Source organism: Uloborus diversus, chromosome 4, assembly GCF_026930045.1.
Source record: "Uloborus diversus isolate 005 chromosome 4, Udiv.v.3.1, whole genome shotgun sequence".
In the NCBI taxonomy this organism is placed as follows: Eukaryota; Metazoa; Arthropoda; class Arachnida; order Araneae; family Uloboridae; genus Uloborus; species Uloborus diversus.
In genome coordinates, this window is record NC_072734.1 from 124716201 (window position 1) to 124736932 (window position 20732).

Consider the following 20732-nt stretch of genomic DNA (forward strand, 5'->3'; position numbering starts at 1 on the left):
CTTTGCACATCGAAAAATGCACTTCATTGTACGCCACTCTAAAAACATTCGTCTCTTTCTGCATGACCTTCCTTTCTGCGAGTCACTTCCGCTTTCCCTATGGGGAAAATGTGAATGGCTTGATAGGAAAGTCAGCTAACAGGGGTTCCAAAGGAAGTTCCAGAGTCAAAAACTTATGTTTTAAACTAATATCTTCGCTAGTTAATGTCGCACAATTATAACACTTAGCTAAACAAGTAGTCAAGAAAATTAGGAAGCTGTTGATACCAGGTTCGATGCTTAGTTTTCTGTCGTTCACCAGGAGTAGCAATGACACACATAGATAGACAGTAACAAACAACAAAATTTTTTAATTTTAGATATTTTTAGCTGCTTTAGAATTGCCCTACATAAAAGATATTAAGATCAACTGCAATTTTAGAATGCTGAATACTATAATATGTGTTACTGATATGAAGATAAAAACTGAAAAATACCTCTGCAAATTCCTTCTGCAGTGGACCAACAGGAATTCTTCCATTATCTTCCAAAATAAATAAGCTCTTAACTGTAGTACTGAAGAGAGAAAAAACTGCTTCTTTTGATGCTTTAATGTTCAATAGCCGAACATAGTCAGAAATAAAATCCTATAATAGGAATAGAAAAATTATTCAACAGAAGCATTTTCTGTTTTATAAAACAGTAAAAGTTTGACTATGAAAAAGTGAAAGAAGCTCAAAATTCTACACAAGCAAATTTTCCCCATGATAGCCCCGGTTCCGAACCTGAGGGGCATGCTCACTAGGGAGGCACTGATGAATTTCGAGGGGGGCGTGAATGTCTTTTAAAAATCAAATTTAAAAGCATCACAAGATCTTACCTTGAAAAGTATGTGAGGGATACTCAGATGTTCAAGAGCAGCAATGAAATCATAAGTCAAACTATCTCTTTTTAAAATGCTGTCGATTCTGTATGGAAAATAATTGCTTTTACATATTTTAAACAAATATTAATGAATGCAACATTACTTTATAGATACAAACATATAAAAAGCTAAAGTCTGAATAAATGAAAACAAAATAAAACAAAATACCAACAAAGTAAATTATTACAAACAAAGTAATTTAAAATATGTGCTTGATAATATACAATTCAAAAACACATTAAGCTCCAACCAGTCCTACAGAAGTGGAAGGAAAAAAAAAAAAAAAAACTGAATTAACAGATTTTTAAAAAATGAGCATACTTTTTAACAAATTTTTCATTTCTCTGTCCTTCAATACTTTTTGAGAAATTGTAGCATGTGGAACTTAAATGGAAAGCATAAACAAGAGCCTAGAGATATATAAAAATATTGATAAGTTATGTAATACAGTCAACCCATTTTTTTTTTTTTTTTGAAACACTAAAATTCTGGTATGTACTTACATTGGGATAAGTAAGAGCAATATTCTCAATTATTTGATGAAGAGCCACAGCTTCTGGTTTGTCTAACAACGCAACCATCTGATTAATCCAACCGAGAAACAACCAGCAAGGCATCTCTGAGGTCTAAGAAAAAAAAAAGTTTTAAAAAATATTAAAGGAGGCAGCCAAACTGTCATAAATTGACTGAATATATAAACGATAATATACTTGCCATCAATAAGAATAAGGAAGACTGATATTAAAACACAGGAAAATATCACAATAAATAAAAAGATCTTTCTTCATTATTTAAATTTTTAGACTATTAACCACTTGCTCAGCAATTAAAAACTCATTTAAAATAATAAGGAACAAGATTGCAAAGAAGGGACCATTTGTGCATAGTTCCCTCTTGATGCAGTCAGATGTGTTTCATTTTTTTATGGTTTCTGTTCCCTCATAATCAAATGATTCAATTGCAAAGGTTATAATTTATAGTTGGAGGTTTTTATTGGATGTACAAGAACAATTTAAAGGTTTTTTTTTTAAATTGAAATTGTGGGTCTATTGAAAATAATGAAAAATATTGCATTTAATTTCTAAAACCAGTCAAACACCAAACTCAAAATTCTTAAAAAAGCATTTTAAACATCCTATCGAAAATTTTCAATAAGGATTACAAAATTTTAAACTAAAAATGATATACATTAAGGATTATTTCACTCAGTTGAAAGTGTTGTAACCCCTATTAAACAATTGAATATGATGTAAAACTTTTTCCCTAAAATTAGAAAATTTGGAATTTGAATAGTTTCTGAAATGGCAAGAAAGGGTTCAGTGAGCATAATGAGGTATTTCAAATTCCCAGATATTCTGCTGTGGGCAGATAAACAGCAGTATCTGCATTCAAGATATTTGAAGAACCGGGTTTTGGATTCATAACTAACAAAAGGAAAATGTTGGACCTTTTTTTCACCTTTTTTTTCAGCGGAAACCAAATAAGCAAGCTTGTACAGTAACGGTAACATATAACAGACAACAAAAATGCAAAAAATGGAAAATGAAAATTTTTCCGTTATTACCCTTTCCCAACCCATTATCGATTTGAATACTTTTTGCCCCAGCAATGTCAGAGAAGATGATTTTTTGAAAGTGATTGGAAATTGCTTCTAAGATCATGTTGTTACCCAAGGTTCTAGGCATGATGCAGTTTAACGGAATGACATGAAAACAAAAGCCTAATGTTGATTTTTTAAAATGATGATAAAATCCAAAGTCATTTAAAACAAGAAATGTTCTTTCTAGTACATCTTTTAAAGCTTACATTGAACCCTCAATTAATACAACACCTTAAAAAAATTATGGATTTAGCATTTGACCAGTTCTCGCTGTTATAAATAAGTTTAATGCCATACTTAAGCGTACTGACTACAAATTTAAACTTAAATATGAATGATCTTCACAAAGTCTCTAATGCAATTTATGAAAGTTTTCAGAGCATACCCAAACTGTCATGGAATATGGTTTTTGGTGATAATTTTAATACCCTTCATAATTTTGATCACACTATTTATTTTCAAAGGAGCTCTATCAAGCGACTACAAAACAACTATTCATCAGAAGAAGAAGAGATGATTTTCAAAAGAAGTTCCACTGTACAGTAAAACATTACACTACATTCAAAACTATTACATCAATTAAATTGTTTCTTACTTTGCACTGAAAGAGATCAATACATTCTGGATGCATTTCAATAATTTGGAGTAGACGGGGAAAGAGCTCTAAGGCATCTGGAATTTGACAGGCCATAGATTTCAACAAACATTCAGTCAAAATTTTAGGAAACTCTTCAAAAGCATCAAAATCAATTGAGGAAAAATCCTGATCTGAAATTTGAAAAATAGTTTAACAATGCATTTGATTGAAATTTTGTAAGATTAAAAATACTACTCCTCGAATTTAGCAGGTTGTACTAGAACTCCTTTTTTGATATGTGTGACAGTGCGATAGGAATCACACTGCCACACTTTTAATATCCTTCTATTCCTGCCATTCCTGATTCTCTTTTTTCAAGTTTTCATGCAACGCTAGCATTTTCTACAAAAGTTTTCTAGCGAGAGCGGAGTGAAATTCCTTTCGAAGGAGATAATCTTTCGCTTTTCCCCTCTGCGCCAACTAGGTTCATTGACCTCGCATGAATATACTCTAAACACTCTGAGAGCGTCACTGCTGCTTTACCTTTATAATAATGCGCCGCGGTCTGAAGGAATTATCTTGTTTTCTTTCACATACAATATATATAACTAGCATTCCCGTACCCGGCATTGCTCCGGTAATGGAATTAGCAGGGGTTAACAGTGCTTGGTGCACCTAGTTTCGAAAATCCTCTATAATAATTACTTATTACCTATAACTTTTTCTAATTTGGGGAGGATCCCGGGGACCCTGGACTCCTTATATATATATATATATATATGCCCTTGTCCTTAACCGATCTTTAACTGTTATTAATGATCCTTTTAAAGTATTGATTATCTTTGCAAACACTGGTCATCCACATTTTATTGTTATACCTATGTTTAAGCTAGAACTTCTTTGTATACAACATTTTTAGTTTTTTTTCTGGTGCTAAAATTATTAAACTGCTTGGTGAACTGGCTTTGGAGCAAGCTACATAACATTAGTCGTGTGAAAAAAAGTCTTCTCTTAAATCGATCCCTGCTATTTTTAATGTCTGTCCTTGTGACTTATTAATGGTTATTGCAAAGCAAACTTTAACAGGAAACTGCACTCTTCTAAATTCAAAAGGATAGTCCGCCTGTGATGATGTTCTTAAAAACTTCGTTTCTAGTTTTGAAAAAATAAAAGCAAAACACAGAAACATTATGATTTGACTTGAGAAAAGCCTCACGTGAGAAACAAAAACAATATCAAATTTATAGTTCGCTATCGACCAAAAGTTGAGATGAAGTACTGAATAATGATTTGAATGGAGGAAAGCCTTCGAAAATAAGGGATTTGAATTTCAATGACAGGTTTTTAATTTAGCAGAAATTAAGAGGTTTTAATTAATTTCTCCCGAACTCATTGAGATTTCGAAAAATCCTTTCTTAGTGGTTACTTTTGTAATCATACGGACATGCCTGCCAAATTTCAAGTCTGAAGCTTCAGCGGTTTCGGTTGTGCGTTGATATATATATGTATATATGTATATATATATGTTATCTCAGGACATTGATTTTTATGTATTAAGATTTAGCCCAATTTTAACTTTGGCATTGATTTTTCTAATGGATGGCAGATGTACAAATTAAATAGAACCAAGGAGATCAGGAACTCTTTCTTGACACGTACAAATCTCCAGTACTGTCGAATCGAAAGGGGGAACATGTCAGGAATCCCAAAAAGTGAAAGGTTCATGAGTTCAAAGCGTGGTTTGCCAGTCTGGCTGTGTTTGCGGGGTTTGTCCTGCAGTAAAATTATATAGGGACACCCCTACCGGTTTTGTGAGCAGAATTCAAAAAAACATCGGTTGGAAAGGAGTGTTAACGTTTTTACAACCCGGGGCTGGACATACTGTCCACGCGCGGGTATAAAAGAAAGGATCCGTGGAATTTTAAAGAGAGAGATGTCTTCATTATCCAATAGAGATCAAAAGTGAATTATATCCATACAGCATACATGAAAGGATCCGTGAAATTTTAAAATAAACGTTTGAATCTCCCATCCAATACCATGAAAATTCATCAAACCTATTCCTGCGGCAGTTGTTAAACTACAAAGAAGGAAAATCTCCAGAGAAGAAATACCCAGCAATAATTCAGCATCTCCACACAATGAACTGAACTCATCTACACTACATCATCATTTAAGTATGGTAAATTCCAGACAAGGAATACCCCAGCAATATTTCATCATCTCCACATATTAAACTGAATTTATCTGCACCACATCATCATTTAAATATTTGGATCATCTCTACGTAAAGACTCTCCCTAAAATGAAGACATCAAATAAATAGTGCACCTCGTTTGTTTTTTACGTTTACCACTGCTGCAGGGGGCCCGCAAATCCTGTATTGGGAGTAATTTATATTTTACATTTAATATTTGGGTACCCAGTAATGACATAAGGATAATTTACGTTGTCATATATGTTTTATATCAGATAAATGAAAGTTAAAGAAAAGGAAAAGCAATTAAATCAATTTTAGTGCATATGTCAATTGTATTCATGTTTATATTTTCAATCGGTCAATAACGTAAATGTTTCCACTATACGATCATAAAAAAATATATAATATCATATCGGCCTACATAACATATTGTATTGGTGATTATATGTTTTTTATTAAATGTTTGTCTGTAATATATGCATCCTGTGTTATTTATAGCAAATATTATCATTATTGCATTTAATTTACCAATCAAACCACAAGTAGCCATTTTTTCTCAACCTTCTACGATAAACCATTACAATATGCTGTAAATTTTATTGCAAAAAACAAAAAATAAACCCTCCAAACCGTGTGGTACATCATGTCAGCCGGTACTTCCGGTAAGGAGATCATTTTACAATGGATTCCAAGCCATTATGGTTTATGGGGTAATGAAAATGCGGACACTCCTGCAAAAGAGGCTTCTCTCTTGACCCCTCCAAATTTGCAAAAAGTCAAACTTTTGCTCAAGCAAAAAATTAATGAACACCGCACAAATTCCAGTAAGGAAAAAATTGTTTGCAAATCTTGGGATAGCCTTTTGTCATCTTGCATTCCCAGGGACCTATATAGAGCTATAGGGGTCTCTTCTTCCCGCCTGCTGAGAGGACATGATTTCCTTCAGTCTCATCTACATCATATTAGACTAGTGCACTCTCCTGACGTGAAGACTCACCCAAATCTCCTTGTGTGGAGAAGGAGTTGACATGAATGGAGAGCACCTCTTGAACTGCTCTGCACTCCAGAAGGACAGGGTTTCCTCCTTTTTTAAGACGCACTCCCCTCCTGGAGATTCTTTGTTTTTATATTGGACTGCAAGCAGGGTTGGCCGAATTGAACCTAATTGGGTTGGACCCAATGGCTTTATTTGAAAAAAACCATTTTAAAAAACTCATTATTTAGCCCACTTTGGGTTTTTTTTAAATTTTCTGAGAAGTTTAAAAAAAATTAATTAATTGAAATACTTTCACAATTTAAACTTCTTTTTTATTTGTTCTTCACCACAGACAATGAACATAAAAAATTAATTTTGAACTTTAATAGTATTTCTTAACTCTTAACGGCATTAAAAAAATACTTCAAAGATTTTAAATAAATGTATTTAATTTTTTTCTTAAACTGGTCAATAAATAACTCAAATTATCTTGACCAAGTTCTGTCACGTCTGATTTTCTCAATATTTGTAGATTGTACAGAGGAAACTAATCTAGTTAAAAGGCTTTCATGTGAATTATTTTCTGCTAACCAACACGTCACAAATCTTGAATAAACACAAGGTACGTATATTTTTTAGAAATAAACAGATTTTTCAAACAGTCGACAGAAAACAGAACAGGCACAGTATTTTCATTATCTTACGGAAAAGTTTAATATTTCTTAATCTGTACACAGAAATAGAAAAACAGGCAACATAAAATTCAAAGAAATGTCTTGATAAAGCTCAGTAAAAAGGGATTTAAACTACTCGAGGTTCTACAGTAGTTTTTCATAACAAAATGAAATATAATAAAGTAAAATGCAAAAAAAAAAAAAAAAAAAAAAAAATGTAGTAACAGGGTTCATACTCTATTTGGATGAAAAAATTCCATGACTTTTCCAAGACTTTTTCATGACTTCAATGAAAATTTTTATGACCACGTTACACGAAGAGAATAGCACTGTTTAATCTCAACTTGGTAATATTTGGAAAAGAGCATTAGCAAAACGTCTGTATGAATTCCACAGCCTCATTGAAGCACTTACTCGTAATTGAAAAAATATAAGTGCACACTTAAAAAACTAAACACAATTCTTATTTGTCTTCATCATATAAATTTAAATAAAGCAAAAATGCAGTGAAGCAAATATGATGATGCTTAAATGTCTGATTTTTTTAAAAAAACAGGCAGAATGATATTGAATGGAACAAAGGTTGAATGAGTCATCACTAAGTTTCAATAAATTTGCTTCAAAAGTTACCTTTTAGTGTCCCAACAGTGCCTTCAATCATCCACATAACTTGACAGTATTTTGGTTCCTTAAAGTAAAGCCACATAGTTTAGTTCTTTATGTTTCTAAACCAGATCTTTTTTGAAAAAACCATTCAGTAATGAATCAATCTTCTGATTCAAAAGTATATTTGTTTTGTTTACAAATTTGCATATTTTCAAATGCATATAAATTAATAGGTTCAAAAATTCCAGAACACATTTAATTCCCAACATTGAACGTAGCAGTGGGTCGCATGGATTAGTTTTGCGTGCCGTATGTTGGGCACTACTGTTTTAGAGCATTAGAATTCCTCTTTTTCGGTATTCTATTGCCTGACTTAAGATCTTTATTTCCTAAAACATTCAACAAATTAAGATGAACTCTGATAAATTTAATAATAAAGTCCTTATGAGTGATGGAATCGAACTCGCATGCAATTTTTTTTTTTTTTTTTGTTGTTTTTTTTGAGTGGACGTGGCAAAACTAAGAACGTGAAATTTTGCTACTACAGAATATGAAACATAAGAAAAATTGAAAATAACAGAAAATTCAAAATAATTGATGTCCAGGCAGTAAAACCACATCCTAAAAAATGGCAAGCTGCAGCGACAGAAGTGGATGCAATGAGATTTTAAAATTCAGATTTGATTTTTGGATCGTTCAATTTTCCACTTTTAATAGCTGGTATGTGCTGCACTGATGAATCACTCAAGATTTCTAATGCTCCTTTAGCTACTGTTCTTTATTCTCTTTGTCCAGGACATTTTTTTCATGACCTGGAATAAATTTCCATGACTTTCAATGAAAATTTCAATTTTTCATGACTTTTCCAGGTCTGAAATTCTGTTATTTTTTTCCATGACTTTCCAGGATTTCCATGACCCGTACAAACCCTGTAGTAATTAAAAACGAACAATAGATTTTATCACTCGAGAAGTAACTTTGCCTTAACTGTTGGTAAAAATGAAAGTTAAAAAATCTGAAACTTCACCATTCTTGGTTTTTTTTTGTCTTTTATACTTTTCTTCAGAAAATGCTGAATTTTAACTAGTCTTCCAGCTTTTTTTTACCTGAAGACAATTTTTGCACTTTGTCTATATACTTACGCTATAATATACTACAAGTACCCCACATTTTCCCTAAAAAAAGACAAAAAACCCACATTTCTTTTAAAAAACCCAACTTTAGTTGTTTTTTTTGGGGGGTTTTATTTAAAAAAACCCAAAAACCCGGGTCCATGGGCTTTTTTTAAAAAAAACCCGGGTTTTTGCCAACCATGACTGCAAGACTTCGTATGCTCAAAAGAGCAAATAGTTAAATTTTTTACCCATTTAACTATTTAAAGGACGTAATTAAAAAAAAAATCTCACGTCAGCAACATTTTTTTCTGCAATTACTTCCGATCAATCTAATCAACAATAAAAGCAATTTAAATATGCAATTTAATTTAATATAGACTTAAAAAAAATCAAATGAACCAAAAAAAAAAAGATGCAGCATTATGCAACTAAGATACATTTACATATATAAACAAAACAAGTAAATAATGCTTAAAAACTGAAACATTATAAAAAATATACATAAGCACTAAAAAAACAAAATAAAAATTTGCTCATAAATTTACATACATTCATGAAACTTCTCAAACCGGCCACCCTTGTTTAGCGGTCACTACTGTTAGCGGTAAGCTTTTGCCTATTTGTATAATGTTAAACTAACACTTTTGAGCGGCCACTCAAACCCCTCTCAGCGACTGGGAAGTCGCCAGTCTGGGCTTCCAAATAGACTGGTCACCAGAGCGGTGCACAGAGGGAGAGAAGGTACACCTGATAGCCTGGACACAAGCCTGATGGGGCCCCCGAGATTTGAAAGATGAAATATGTGTAGAGATGTAGAGGTAAGCCATATGGAGGGATAAAAACTGCTTAAGGCTTTCACGGCTGGCATCAATATGGAGAGAGAAAGTTTCTGGGCTTATTTGGCCGTGGTCTAAAGGAAAAAGAAGAAAAACCAAACAATTTGTCGAGCTTTGTGGCTGACATCATCGGTGGATGGGTTCGAAGTGACTAATGAGGTTAGTCACTTCCCCATTAGTCACTTCGAACCCATCCACCGATGATGTCAGCCGCAGAGCTGGACGAAACGCTTGTTTTTTTTCTTTTTCCTTTAGACCACGGCCAATAAGCCCAGAAACTTTCTCTCTCCAAACATGGAGGGGTGCGCATAAAAGACATTTGTGATGAGCCCCAAAATTTCAGTGCAGACCCTTCTGGCAACTACTTTTTCATTTCAGTTTTTTTTCTGACATCCTTCTGTTTCAGCAAATAGCCAGGTGTTCTCTATGTGCTATTGTGTTGCTAGATTTTGGTTTGCGGGGGGGGGGGGGGTATTTTGAGATACAGGCAAGTGTATGTGTAAACTATCCTTTTTCAATTGGCTGTTTTAGTAATCTATGAGGAATTAAGGAATGATATTTTTCCCATAGAAGGAAAACAATAATTTTAAGCCTTAAGAAAAATATTTAAATTGTGATTATATTTTTCATTTATTGATTCATGATTATAAAAAAAGACTTTCAGGCAGTATTTTGGATTAGATGCTGAAGTTTTTAATATTTGTGATAAATAAAAAGGGAAGTTTTTAATACATTAAATTTTGGCAAAGATTGATAATATCATCGCTAATTTGAAAGCTGTAATAGCTGACTTAATTGGGGATTTGTTTTAACAAGTTAAAAATAAATTTGAAAAGGAAAAAATTAAGTTTCTGTAAAACTGTACACAAATGCATTTTGAGTCATTTTTTACTAAAAAGGAGAAATCATGGAATAAAACATTTTCTTTTCTTAATTTTTTTTAAAAAATCATTTAAAAGTGTTGAATTATATCATTAGTTGTCTTGCTTGAGTTAAATAATGAAAACCGTTAAGAGCCTTCACATTTTCACGGAATGGAGGGGTGGCCGCTCGGAGAGTACAAAAGTTTTTTATTTTAATGAACACACGCAATACGCGTATTTAGTCACTAAATATTTAAATTTTAACGTGCTAAACAGTTGGTATTAGAACGGCAAGGGTACACTTAAGAAAATCAAAATGCACACACATACACAAAGACTATTTTACTGACACAAATTAATTATAAGAAATATCAAGTCAGGGCAGAATGTTTACTTCTATGCAAAAATAATTTGTGGAAGAAATAAAACCTACAATACTAAATTTTATAAAATATATATATAGCTTTAAGGCAGTGTTTCCAAACCTTTTTAGGTTATTACCTATTAAGCGGGTTATATATTAGCAAAAACACCTATAAAAGTTAAGTTTCAAAAACAAATTATCTGTTGCATTTGTTTCCTTAGTTTAAAAAAAATATCAATAATACTAGTAATTAATTTTGATAATTCAGACAAAGTAAATACCTCCTTTTAAGCAATTTGTTGTGAAATCAAGTAATATGAGTTTAACAATAAGCTTAACTAGTCGACCCTTGCGGAACTCCGCACTGTACTTCGAATCGTTTCATAAGGCATTTCGCTCTTTAAAAATTTCAAAGAAAGAATATTATGAAGAAAACCCGAAAAAAGTAAACGGAAAAAAGTAAGCGCACAGGAGAAGGCATGTAAATTTTAAGACATCAATAACAAAACCTCGTTAAATACAACGTTGTGATAATTTGATCATCACTCCCTTTTTGGTTGTACGTATTTTCAATGCAAATATAAATATCATTAAAAGTGTGGCTGAGTGACACGTGAAAAATCAGTAATTTTGCATGTGAAAAAACAGGTTGTGGCAAATACAGTTCTATCAATGCGAGCATCTGACGAAAAAAAAAGAAACATTAAAAAGGTATTTAGTGGCACGGATTCGAACTGGCGCCAGTCTGATTAACAGTACGACGCTCCAACAAACCTAGCAACTGCGCCTTCCTTTTCGAATGCTATTCATTGAAGGAATGCGTAATAAAACGCAGTAAAAAAGCTTTTTGCCGAAAAAATATATAATAAGATCATAAGTCTATGTTTTGTCATTAACCAGCATGATACGATTTAAAATTATTCGTAAAACATGGAATTTGATTAAAGAATGAGGAAGATCTCATGTAGCGATTGAAACAAACATTCTAGAGAAGTAATAAATTCGATTGAAAAAATAAGTGTTTTTATTTTTGAATATTCAACAGTTTCTCGATACAGTCTTCTTTAAAATGTATGGCTTAAATGCCTGCACTTGTTTTTCTTTTAATCGAACACTTAAAATTCAAAACCAAAACCAGTTGAACTGAGTCCGTTTTTTTACTGTAATTTTTCGAACGTAGACAAAATTTTTTTTTTTCCCAGCCGAAAGCAGAGGAGTAGAAAATGATTTCTTATTAATGAAGTTGATAATAATTTTAATGTTTTATATCGTATTCGAATAAATAATAAAAGATTTACTGGTTAAAATCGTAGTTTTAATTTGGCGTCGTATTTTTTAATTTGTACAAAAGTTCGAACACTGCTATTAGAAAAATCTACATTTCAGCATACAATGAAAATATTTTTCTGCACAAAAAGGATTCCCTTGAGGTATACTAATACTTTTTTTTAATGCTTACATTGTGCTCAGTGGTCTGGACAGAGTCAAAGCTTTAAAAAAAAGGAAAGCATACCCTTCGATTAGCAGTCAACTTATCTGAATGATAACTGTAGCCTGCATAAAGGATTCGAAACACCAAATAGCATTCCCACTGCATTTATTTTATTACGTGTGTTATCTGTTGTATGTTATGAGTACATGTAATGCGTAATATTAATGTAAATCTGCTATTATGTCGGACAGCCCGAACTGGCCCGAAGTTCAGACAGTTTATAGTCGAACGCTCTACCAAAAAAAAAAAAAAAAACCACAGGTATTTTTTAAATTTTTTTTCTTGCCGAGAAGTGTTTTTATTTTGAAAATTTTTACAATTTGTTATCGCAGGCTGTTTGAACCATTATGACTTAGATGGCAGCACGTGTTCATCATTTAACAGCACAGTTAAAATACAAAATAATTTGAATTAAATTCTTTTTTACGCGTAGCTTTTCAAATGTAGTAAAAATGTGATACGCTATTTGTTTTTTTGCAAAAAGTAGAAAAATATATATATTACCCTTTAAATTGAGGTAGTAATTTTTTTATTTGCACAAAGAGTCAAAAACTCATTAGAAGAATCTATATTTCAACATACGATTTATTATATTTTACTGAACAAAAAACAATTCCATTGTAGTCTGAAATCTTAAACCTGATACTTATATTTTCGCTAACATTATGCTTTAATTTTCTTACCGGAGCCAAAGCTTAAAAAAAAAAAAAAAAAAAAAAAAAAAAAAAAAAAAAAAAAAAAAAAAAAAAAAAAACCTTACAATTGAGTACCAATTTAGCTCTGTGTTGCATCAAGTTTTCATAACAGCTTGGAGCGTTTCTATCTCAAGTTTTCCCTCATATTTGTTATTCATGTAATGCGCGATATTTTTCTAATTTTTTGATGCAGATTGTCCGGATGTGGGCCCGAACACGCATTCTTCTGGTTACCAGTCGAACGCTCTGCCGATCAAGCTATTCAGCTCTGCCGGTAACAGTGCAAGTTAAAGTTATAAATTTAACCAAAAACCTCATTCTGGTTCTTTAAAACAGGTTTTTTGCCCGAAAAAACAATCTTTAAACCGTGGGTCTATTTTTCGTCAGTAGCCTGCACGATAAGCTTTAAAATAAGGTGTAAATCAAAGAAATCGATCAAGAATTAAGGAAAATCTCGCGTAGAAACCAAAAACAGGCTACAGAAATAATATATAAGGATGCTTGCTACAGTGTCAGTCAATGCTCATTGTAAGTCAAACTCAAAATTCATAACTTAACACTTGCTAATGAACTATTTTTTTACCAATTACCAATTAAGTAGTTAGTTACATTAGAAACACATAATCCTCGTAATCTTTACCCCTCAGGAAATTCCATTTTACTCTTTTGGGCGAAATTATTACCCTGTTGGGAATCACTGCTTTAAAGTGCATTTCACAGAATTATTTAACTTTTTTTAGGTTAAATTCTTAGAGTAACAGAGGGAGATAGAACTTTGAAGTGTCTAATACCTGATTCTTCTTTTCTCAAATATCTGTTACAAAAGTTTGCTAGTTCCAAATGTGCAAAACCAATGTTCTTCAAGTTTTCATTTCCCTTTTCCTTAGTTGTTTCGTCCATATGAATTATTTCTTTCAAACAAAGAAAGCTCTTGTTTAACAACATGTTGGGAATCTGTGGTGGAAAAAATATTAATGACAATAAATGAGAAATCATGCTGAAACAAAAAAGTTTAATCTATAAATCTATCATTGGGGTAAACCTCGTCTGACAGCGTCATAATGCTGCGATTAGGTTTGCTCTAAATATAGTAACTTTCAAAAATAATAATAATAAAACCATCAGTGATCCTTCAGCAATGTGCAGCAAAAGTACTGATCTGGAAAAAAATAAGTGACGTACATTCCTGAAAAAAAAAAAAAAGACACTCTCTATTTAATCAGTCTATTATATTAAAATCGGATTATATCAATGTATGCATACATTTAATTCTAACTCCGCGACTACAAAAGCATGCTGAGACTATCCAGGGCGGTCATTCCAAGCACGTCAGCTTGCGAGATCGAGATTTTCGTTCACGTGATCGGTTGTGACGTAGAAATGTTACTAAGTAGCATTTTAATCTACTCGAATGTAGCTTGTGGCTAGGTTCGAGTAGATTAGAATACTACTTTGCGACATTTCTACGTCACAACCGATCACGTGAGCGAGAATCTCGATCTCGCAAGCTGACGAGCTTGGAATGACCGCCCAGAACCAAAAGATTCATAATTTTTCAAAGAATGTCAAAAGGGTAATCTTTTCTTTGTATAGCTTTAATTAGTAAAGATATTTTCAATTCGCAGCGATATTTCATTTGCATCAAAATCTCTTGATCTGTTTGCTGGCATCCTGCTAATACTACTTTGCACAAAAGAGATGCTATAGAAAACAGAGGGGCGACAGAGGGCACAGCAAAAATAGGATTAATTAATGTACCGTGATTAATTAATGCTGCGTTTCAGGCGGTAAGACCTGTTTAGATGCAATGTACTCCGCTTTTTCATCTTTTCCCTAGAAAGAATGTAATTTTCATCGGAAGAGTGTTCATTATTTTATTTTGCTAACTTAAGCAAGGTTGAGGCATCTAGTACATAAACAAAAATAATTTCAACAAACTCTGTGATTCATTAGAATCATAACTTTGACTACATTACTTGAAATTTTGGGTTAAATTATTATTATTATTTTCCCCTCAAACTGTATATAGTAGTTAAATTCAAAATGTGTCATGTATTAATCTTTTTCAATTTCTTCTTATTTGTTGTTTCTTAAACTGTTTTCCCTCTTAACGTTTCATGATGATGTAACCCTAATACTCCCCCCCCCCCAAAAAAAAACTCTGAAAAGAAAAGACATTTTAGTTACACACTTCAAAGTTAAAAAGACTAAAATAGTTATTTTTACAGCGATTTCTTTTAAATGTGTAACATCAAAAATAGGGAAAAAAAACATGTTGCATGCACTTGTTGCCCCAAGCAAAATCTACTTAGCATTAGCTACTTTATTTTGTAAAATCAGGGCTTCTTTCCTCCCTTATGTTGTTAGGAGCATTGTTTTGCAGAGGAGATGGGGCAGTAAATTACTTAGAGCACAGAGACACTTGACACAGTAAATTCCCGATTATCTGCGGAATAAAGTGGCACGGCAACTACGGATAAACCAAATAATAGGTAAAAAATGATACTTAGTGTATATAATAGCTGAAAACTATAAATAACACTCACACATACATTTAAATTACAAAGCCATATCTACTAATATAAAAAATATATGTAAAATCTAAAAGTGAACAATTACGCAATCTCAAGTTTAAAAAAAAAATTGTGAAAAGACCCACAGAGATATATGCAGTAAGTTACCACCCTATAGCCAGAGCTAGGGCAGAAATACATGAAATACACCGCCAGCTCAGTCAATTCCAGTCGAGAACTGTAGTTTCGTGCTCATTAGCACTCATCAGTCCGGTTCGGTTCAACTCCAATATTGAAGGCAAGGGCTTTTGGTCACTCGTCTGGTCAGTGCTAATTCTGTATTAGCTACCAGTTTGTTAGGCACTCTTGGCTTCCTTAACCCATTCAGGACGAACGATGCGTCTTTGCGTCAGCGCTAGGTGGTTCTTCAGAGATGAAAAACGCATCCGGGCGTTACGATAAGTAGTACGCAGCCGGCCTAACGACGCTATTCTGCGTTTTGGATTTGGAAAGAAATGTTTACTATTAGATGGCGTTACTTATCCATGTTCCGTTCAAATGATTGCTCTCCTGCATCAGTATTTCTCTGTCTGATGTCAGAATGGGGTCTGTCAAGTGTCTATGATTTATTGGATTTTGTGAAAGAAAATACAAACATGTGCTTGCAAGTGAGAAGGGAAACGTATACTCATTTTGAAGTGGCTCTTTCTAGTTTCGGTTCCATTTATAATGGGATTGGAGGGGAGATATTCTAGCAAGGGGTTTTACTTTTATGTTCATTTGGTAGTAGTGGTGAACACGTTATCTTTCCGAGGAGGAAATATCAAAATTTATGACTGATCCATCTATGGATCTTTTGGGCCACATTGAAACAACTATAAATTATTTTTGTCGGAGTTCTTCATACAGTAGTTACTTTCGAAAATCATAAGCTGAAAAAGAAGGCAAAGAACTTAGACGGAGATGTGTAATTTGCTCAAAGCAGAATAAAAGACATAACACTACGTATGAGTGTAAAATGCTCAATGCGCATTTATCTGTGTTTTGAAATTTTTCATGCGGCTTTAAAATAATAATTGTTACAATATTCTTCAAGTTTTTCATAATATTAAGCGCAAATATTTTCCCTGTTTTGTAGAAAATATATTGTTTAATTTTGGTACTTTTAGTTATTGTAAAAAACAATTTATTTTGCATTTTTATTGTTAAATATCAGTTATTTTCATCCAATTTTTTGTTATGATTGAAATTTTGATATATTTTATCATATATTAAAAAATGGTTTCATTTCTGCTTAAAGTATACATTTTATCCATTATTATGTATGCATACTTTCCGAAATTGCGTATTAGGCTTAGCGGGAGAAATTGCCCCGGCCTGTGAACACAGTCCGCCAGGCACGTAGCTAGAACTTTGTTAAGAGGGGGGTCCAAGGTTGAGCGAGCTTCAAAAGAGGAAGCATGCTAAAGCAAAATTAGTAGCTCATATTTACGTTAAAAAATAAATCCAATTAAAACTAATTATTAAAATATGATAATTAACTAAAATTAATTAAATAATTGAAATTGTTGGAGCAATTGTTAAAATTAGTAAACAAAATTTTTACATTAAGTGGCAAAGAAATTATTGTCAGTTTATAAAGTTAACGTTAAACTAAAAGTTATCCCATACTAAGTTTCCAAACATGGATAGAAAAATTTCATCACACAAGCTTCCTCTGTTCTGATGCTTTGAAAATGAGGGATATAATAATTCCTATTAATAAAAAGTTCACAATAAAAGAAAATCGGAAAACGAAAACTGTTCTAGGGATTACTTGGAAAATGCAGGTGATAATTTAATAAAATATTAAAGCTTTGTAATATATTTCAACAAAATATGTACAAGTCATTTTATTTGAAAAAATAAAGAAATCTATATCTATAGCGTCAAATGTATAACTGTGTGAATGCTAAATAACGTAATTCCACCACCCTGCCCGATTTGATCAAGATTTCTGGCAAAATTCAACCACCCTCTCGACGAAAATATTAGCAAGGTTTCAGTTAAAAAGCTTGAACCAGTTCTTTGTTTATCTATGTTTATAACATTCTTTGGATAATACGAAATTGAATGAAATTTCTAATTTTATCCGTTTTCTAATTATCATTTCTAACCATCATTTAAAGTCTTGAACAAACAATTGTATCTCTTTGATGGACGGAGACTTCCTTTGCTGCAATCATTTTTTAAAAAAAAGGCATATTGGCGTTTCTTTTTTCTTTTTTTTTTTTTTTTTTTAATCGTTATTATTATTTTTTTTGCAACAAATTGGTAAAATAAGCTATCTTAGGATCCGCTATGGTATTTTTTTTTCTAATTGGGCTTCGTTATCGTTAGAGGCTTTAGCCTTTTCGGACTAGTGCGAACCACCGATATGGCATCTAGTCTTTCAAATGCCATTAATGTCCATTAAGGCGCAGATGTGAGTGGCAAAAGAAATTTTGATGCCGAGTTTCCACCAGATGGAGACACTTGAACTCTCTTCGATGCGAAACTGCACTAGGGGTTCAATTTTGTCAAGCCAAACGAATACCTGAGAGATCTTTTACTTCTCGAGTAATGGAATGTATAATGAATGAAACTAAGCATCTGTGTATTTTTATTTCAACAACATTTTGGAAAAAATGCAAATGATTGCTTTTTATAAATGTTTTTTATAAGGTCATGAATGATTTGAACATTATTGGCGATTTTCCTCTGATGTTTTCAATTTGATGCTTTATTTAAAAGACCAAGAGGAGGCATCGCACCCACCTATCTCACCACCAAACACGAGTTCTGTTTATTCTGCTGATACAAAACAACTTCTGTACAAATCAGTCTTTCTCAAATTAAAAATATAATTGTAAACAACTACAGGGAAAATGGCAATATGCTCTATTACGAATTATCGTGACAATATTTGATTATAACCTGGTTACTTTACTGTCTTTATTAGCAGTAAGCAAGTGTCAGACTCAAAATTTCATAATTTGGAGTCAAACGTCAAATTTTGATCATTAAGGTAATCTTCGACCCGTTTGAGATTGCGATAATACCGTAGCATCAAATTAGATACATTTTCAACTATGTGCAATATAAATAAAGCTAGCCAATTTTTGGAATCAAAACTTATAGGTTTCTTATAGCCTCTGTTTGTAAATTTTTTGCTCCTCAGTCATCTGATGTTCCAAAGTCTAAAGACAATCTCTTGTAAAAAATTCTTAGAATGATTGTGGTTAAAAATCCAGTAATGATTTAAATCTACCTTCCAAAATTCATATAACAATAATAACACTTCTGATTCTTTCATTTTCAAATTGGTATAACTTCCATTTTAGAAGCAATTTTGTAATCATCCTGTATTCTCGAAAGCATATCATATTTTATAATGTAGGTATTGACTTTTTTTCTTTCTTTTATGTGATGTTAGTAAAACATATTCTACTGCATGAAATAGCAAAAAATTTTAACTTGAAGAAATTAAGAGTTGAAAAAAGATCTAATATAGAAGTGAAAAACACAAGAAAATTTACCTCGCATTCACCTTTTTTAAATTATTTGCTTGTAACGCAGTAAATAGCAGAAATTTTCACCTAGTAATTTATAGTTAAATGCACATGTCCGTTTTTTGTTACATTTAATGCTACCATCGCAGTTTACTAATGATGGATGCATAGATGCTTACTAAATAAATCCTCAGTACAATGGCGGTAAATAACGATCAGAAAATTTATTCCAATGAAGCAAATACAAATATGCTTCTCTTGAAAAACGGAACAACATCGAAGAAAGATTTTTTTCTTCAGTTAAAAATGACTAACGGCTCTTCTCTTGGGACCATAAAATTTTGATACAGCGAAAAGTAATTCCGTTGCATCAACTTCAAATTTTATTTATTCACTTATTTTACCTTCAAACACAAATACTTTTTGGACATTTAATATGTTTAACGGTCATTTTAAATAATGAGTGGAAAAACATCCGTAAAAAGTCTAGTTTGTGCTAAAAATAAGACACAAATGTTCAAAAAAAAAAAAGAAAAAGAACTTTTCAGGATTACAGTTTAAAAGTTGTAAGCTTCCGGGGAGATAAGTAATCTATTATTGTAAAAAAAAAAAAAAAAACTAAAAGTTTAAATAAGATTATTAATCAAAATATAAAATAAATCTTAAATGAATCATACCAAAAATATGAAGAACAAAAATTAATTAATTAATAATTAAAGTTTATTTTTTTCTCATCCTCAAACACGCGAAATGTGTAGAATTTCTTCTTCGTTGCTGTCTGAACTTAGTTTTTAAATGGAAAAACAAATTAACACATAAAATTGCTTGTATTGTTAAAAAAAACTTTAAAAGGGACAACTTACCTAGTTTGTGTAAACTTTTCTTCTGATTACAAAATTTCGTTCAAGATATGTTTCCTATAAGTGTGTGGTAGAAAGATACTGTGTGTTAAAACAGAAAATAATAGGAATTTCAATTTCTGATTCACCAGGGATGCACCTCACTCTGGCTGTCCTTCGTGCAGCATGTCTAGGAAATCAATTCCAAACGGGAAAAGAGTCGAAACAAAAAGAAAGAAAGAAAACCACCCCAATGAGACTGGGGAATGTTTGTTGACAATTACTTTGCCGATGGCAATCTGGTGGACTGAGGGAAAGGGGCCGAATTTCAAGGTCACAACCCAGCTGGGTTGAAAGAATACGGAAATTCTTCGTTTTCGGACGCAGTACGCAACACAGTAAAAGACAGGCGGCAACTGGGAACCTGCAGTTATTGCACGAGGTTCTCGTGTTCTGAATTGACTCGGATGCGGGAAAACTGCTGATTAATGGGAATATTTAAGGAGAAAATACCGGGTTTCATAAAATTTCTCTCTTTGGAAATTTTTTGTTGACGTGAAGTGCAACAACCGAGAAAAAGCAGATAATGTTCTTTCGGGAAGGGGGGGGGGGGGTCCGGACCCCGTGGACCCCCCCCCCCCTTGGCTACGTCCTTGAGTCCGCGTTAAAAGCTGCCATCCTGATGGAGCACTATCTTCTGTGGACTGCCGTCCCGAACGGGTTAAGAGGTTTTCCACCTCCAGCTCAGTCACTCCTATGCCAGGTTAATGAGTGCTAATAAGCACGAAACCACAGAGATAATCCAAACAGCAGATAATCTGACTTCCGATATTCGGGAGTTTACTATACTTTAAATACAGAAATGCTTGCAGTAATTGAAATTTAAGGCTTCTACATCTAAGGAAAATACTATTACACTGACAGAAATACCTAAAGAGATTTGCTGTC

General features: G+C 32.6%; 1 protein-coding gene across 1 annotated transcript in view; it reads right to left on the reverse strand.

Moving 5' to 3' along the window:
• Window positions 1-20732, reverse strand: part of LOC129220818 (DNA-dependent protein kinase catalytic subunit-like) — a gene marked incomplete at its 5' end in the record, with an annotated part of 269314 nt that overhangs the window by 30411 nt on the left and 218171 nt on the right. Inside the window, 6 exons of the mRNA XM_054855249.1 lie at window positions 477-626; window positions 860-947; window positions 1226-1314; window positions 1408-1530; window positions 3100-3272; window positions 13694-13856. Coding sequence (XP_054711224.1) covers window positions 477-626; window positions 860-947; window positions 1226-1314; window positions 1408-1530; window positions 3100-3272; window positions 13694-13856 — 786 coding nt within the window. The remainder of the gene's footprint in view (window positions 1-476; window positions 627-859; window positions 948-1225; window positions 1315-1407; window positions 1531-3099; window positions 3273-13693; window positions 13857-20732) is intronic.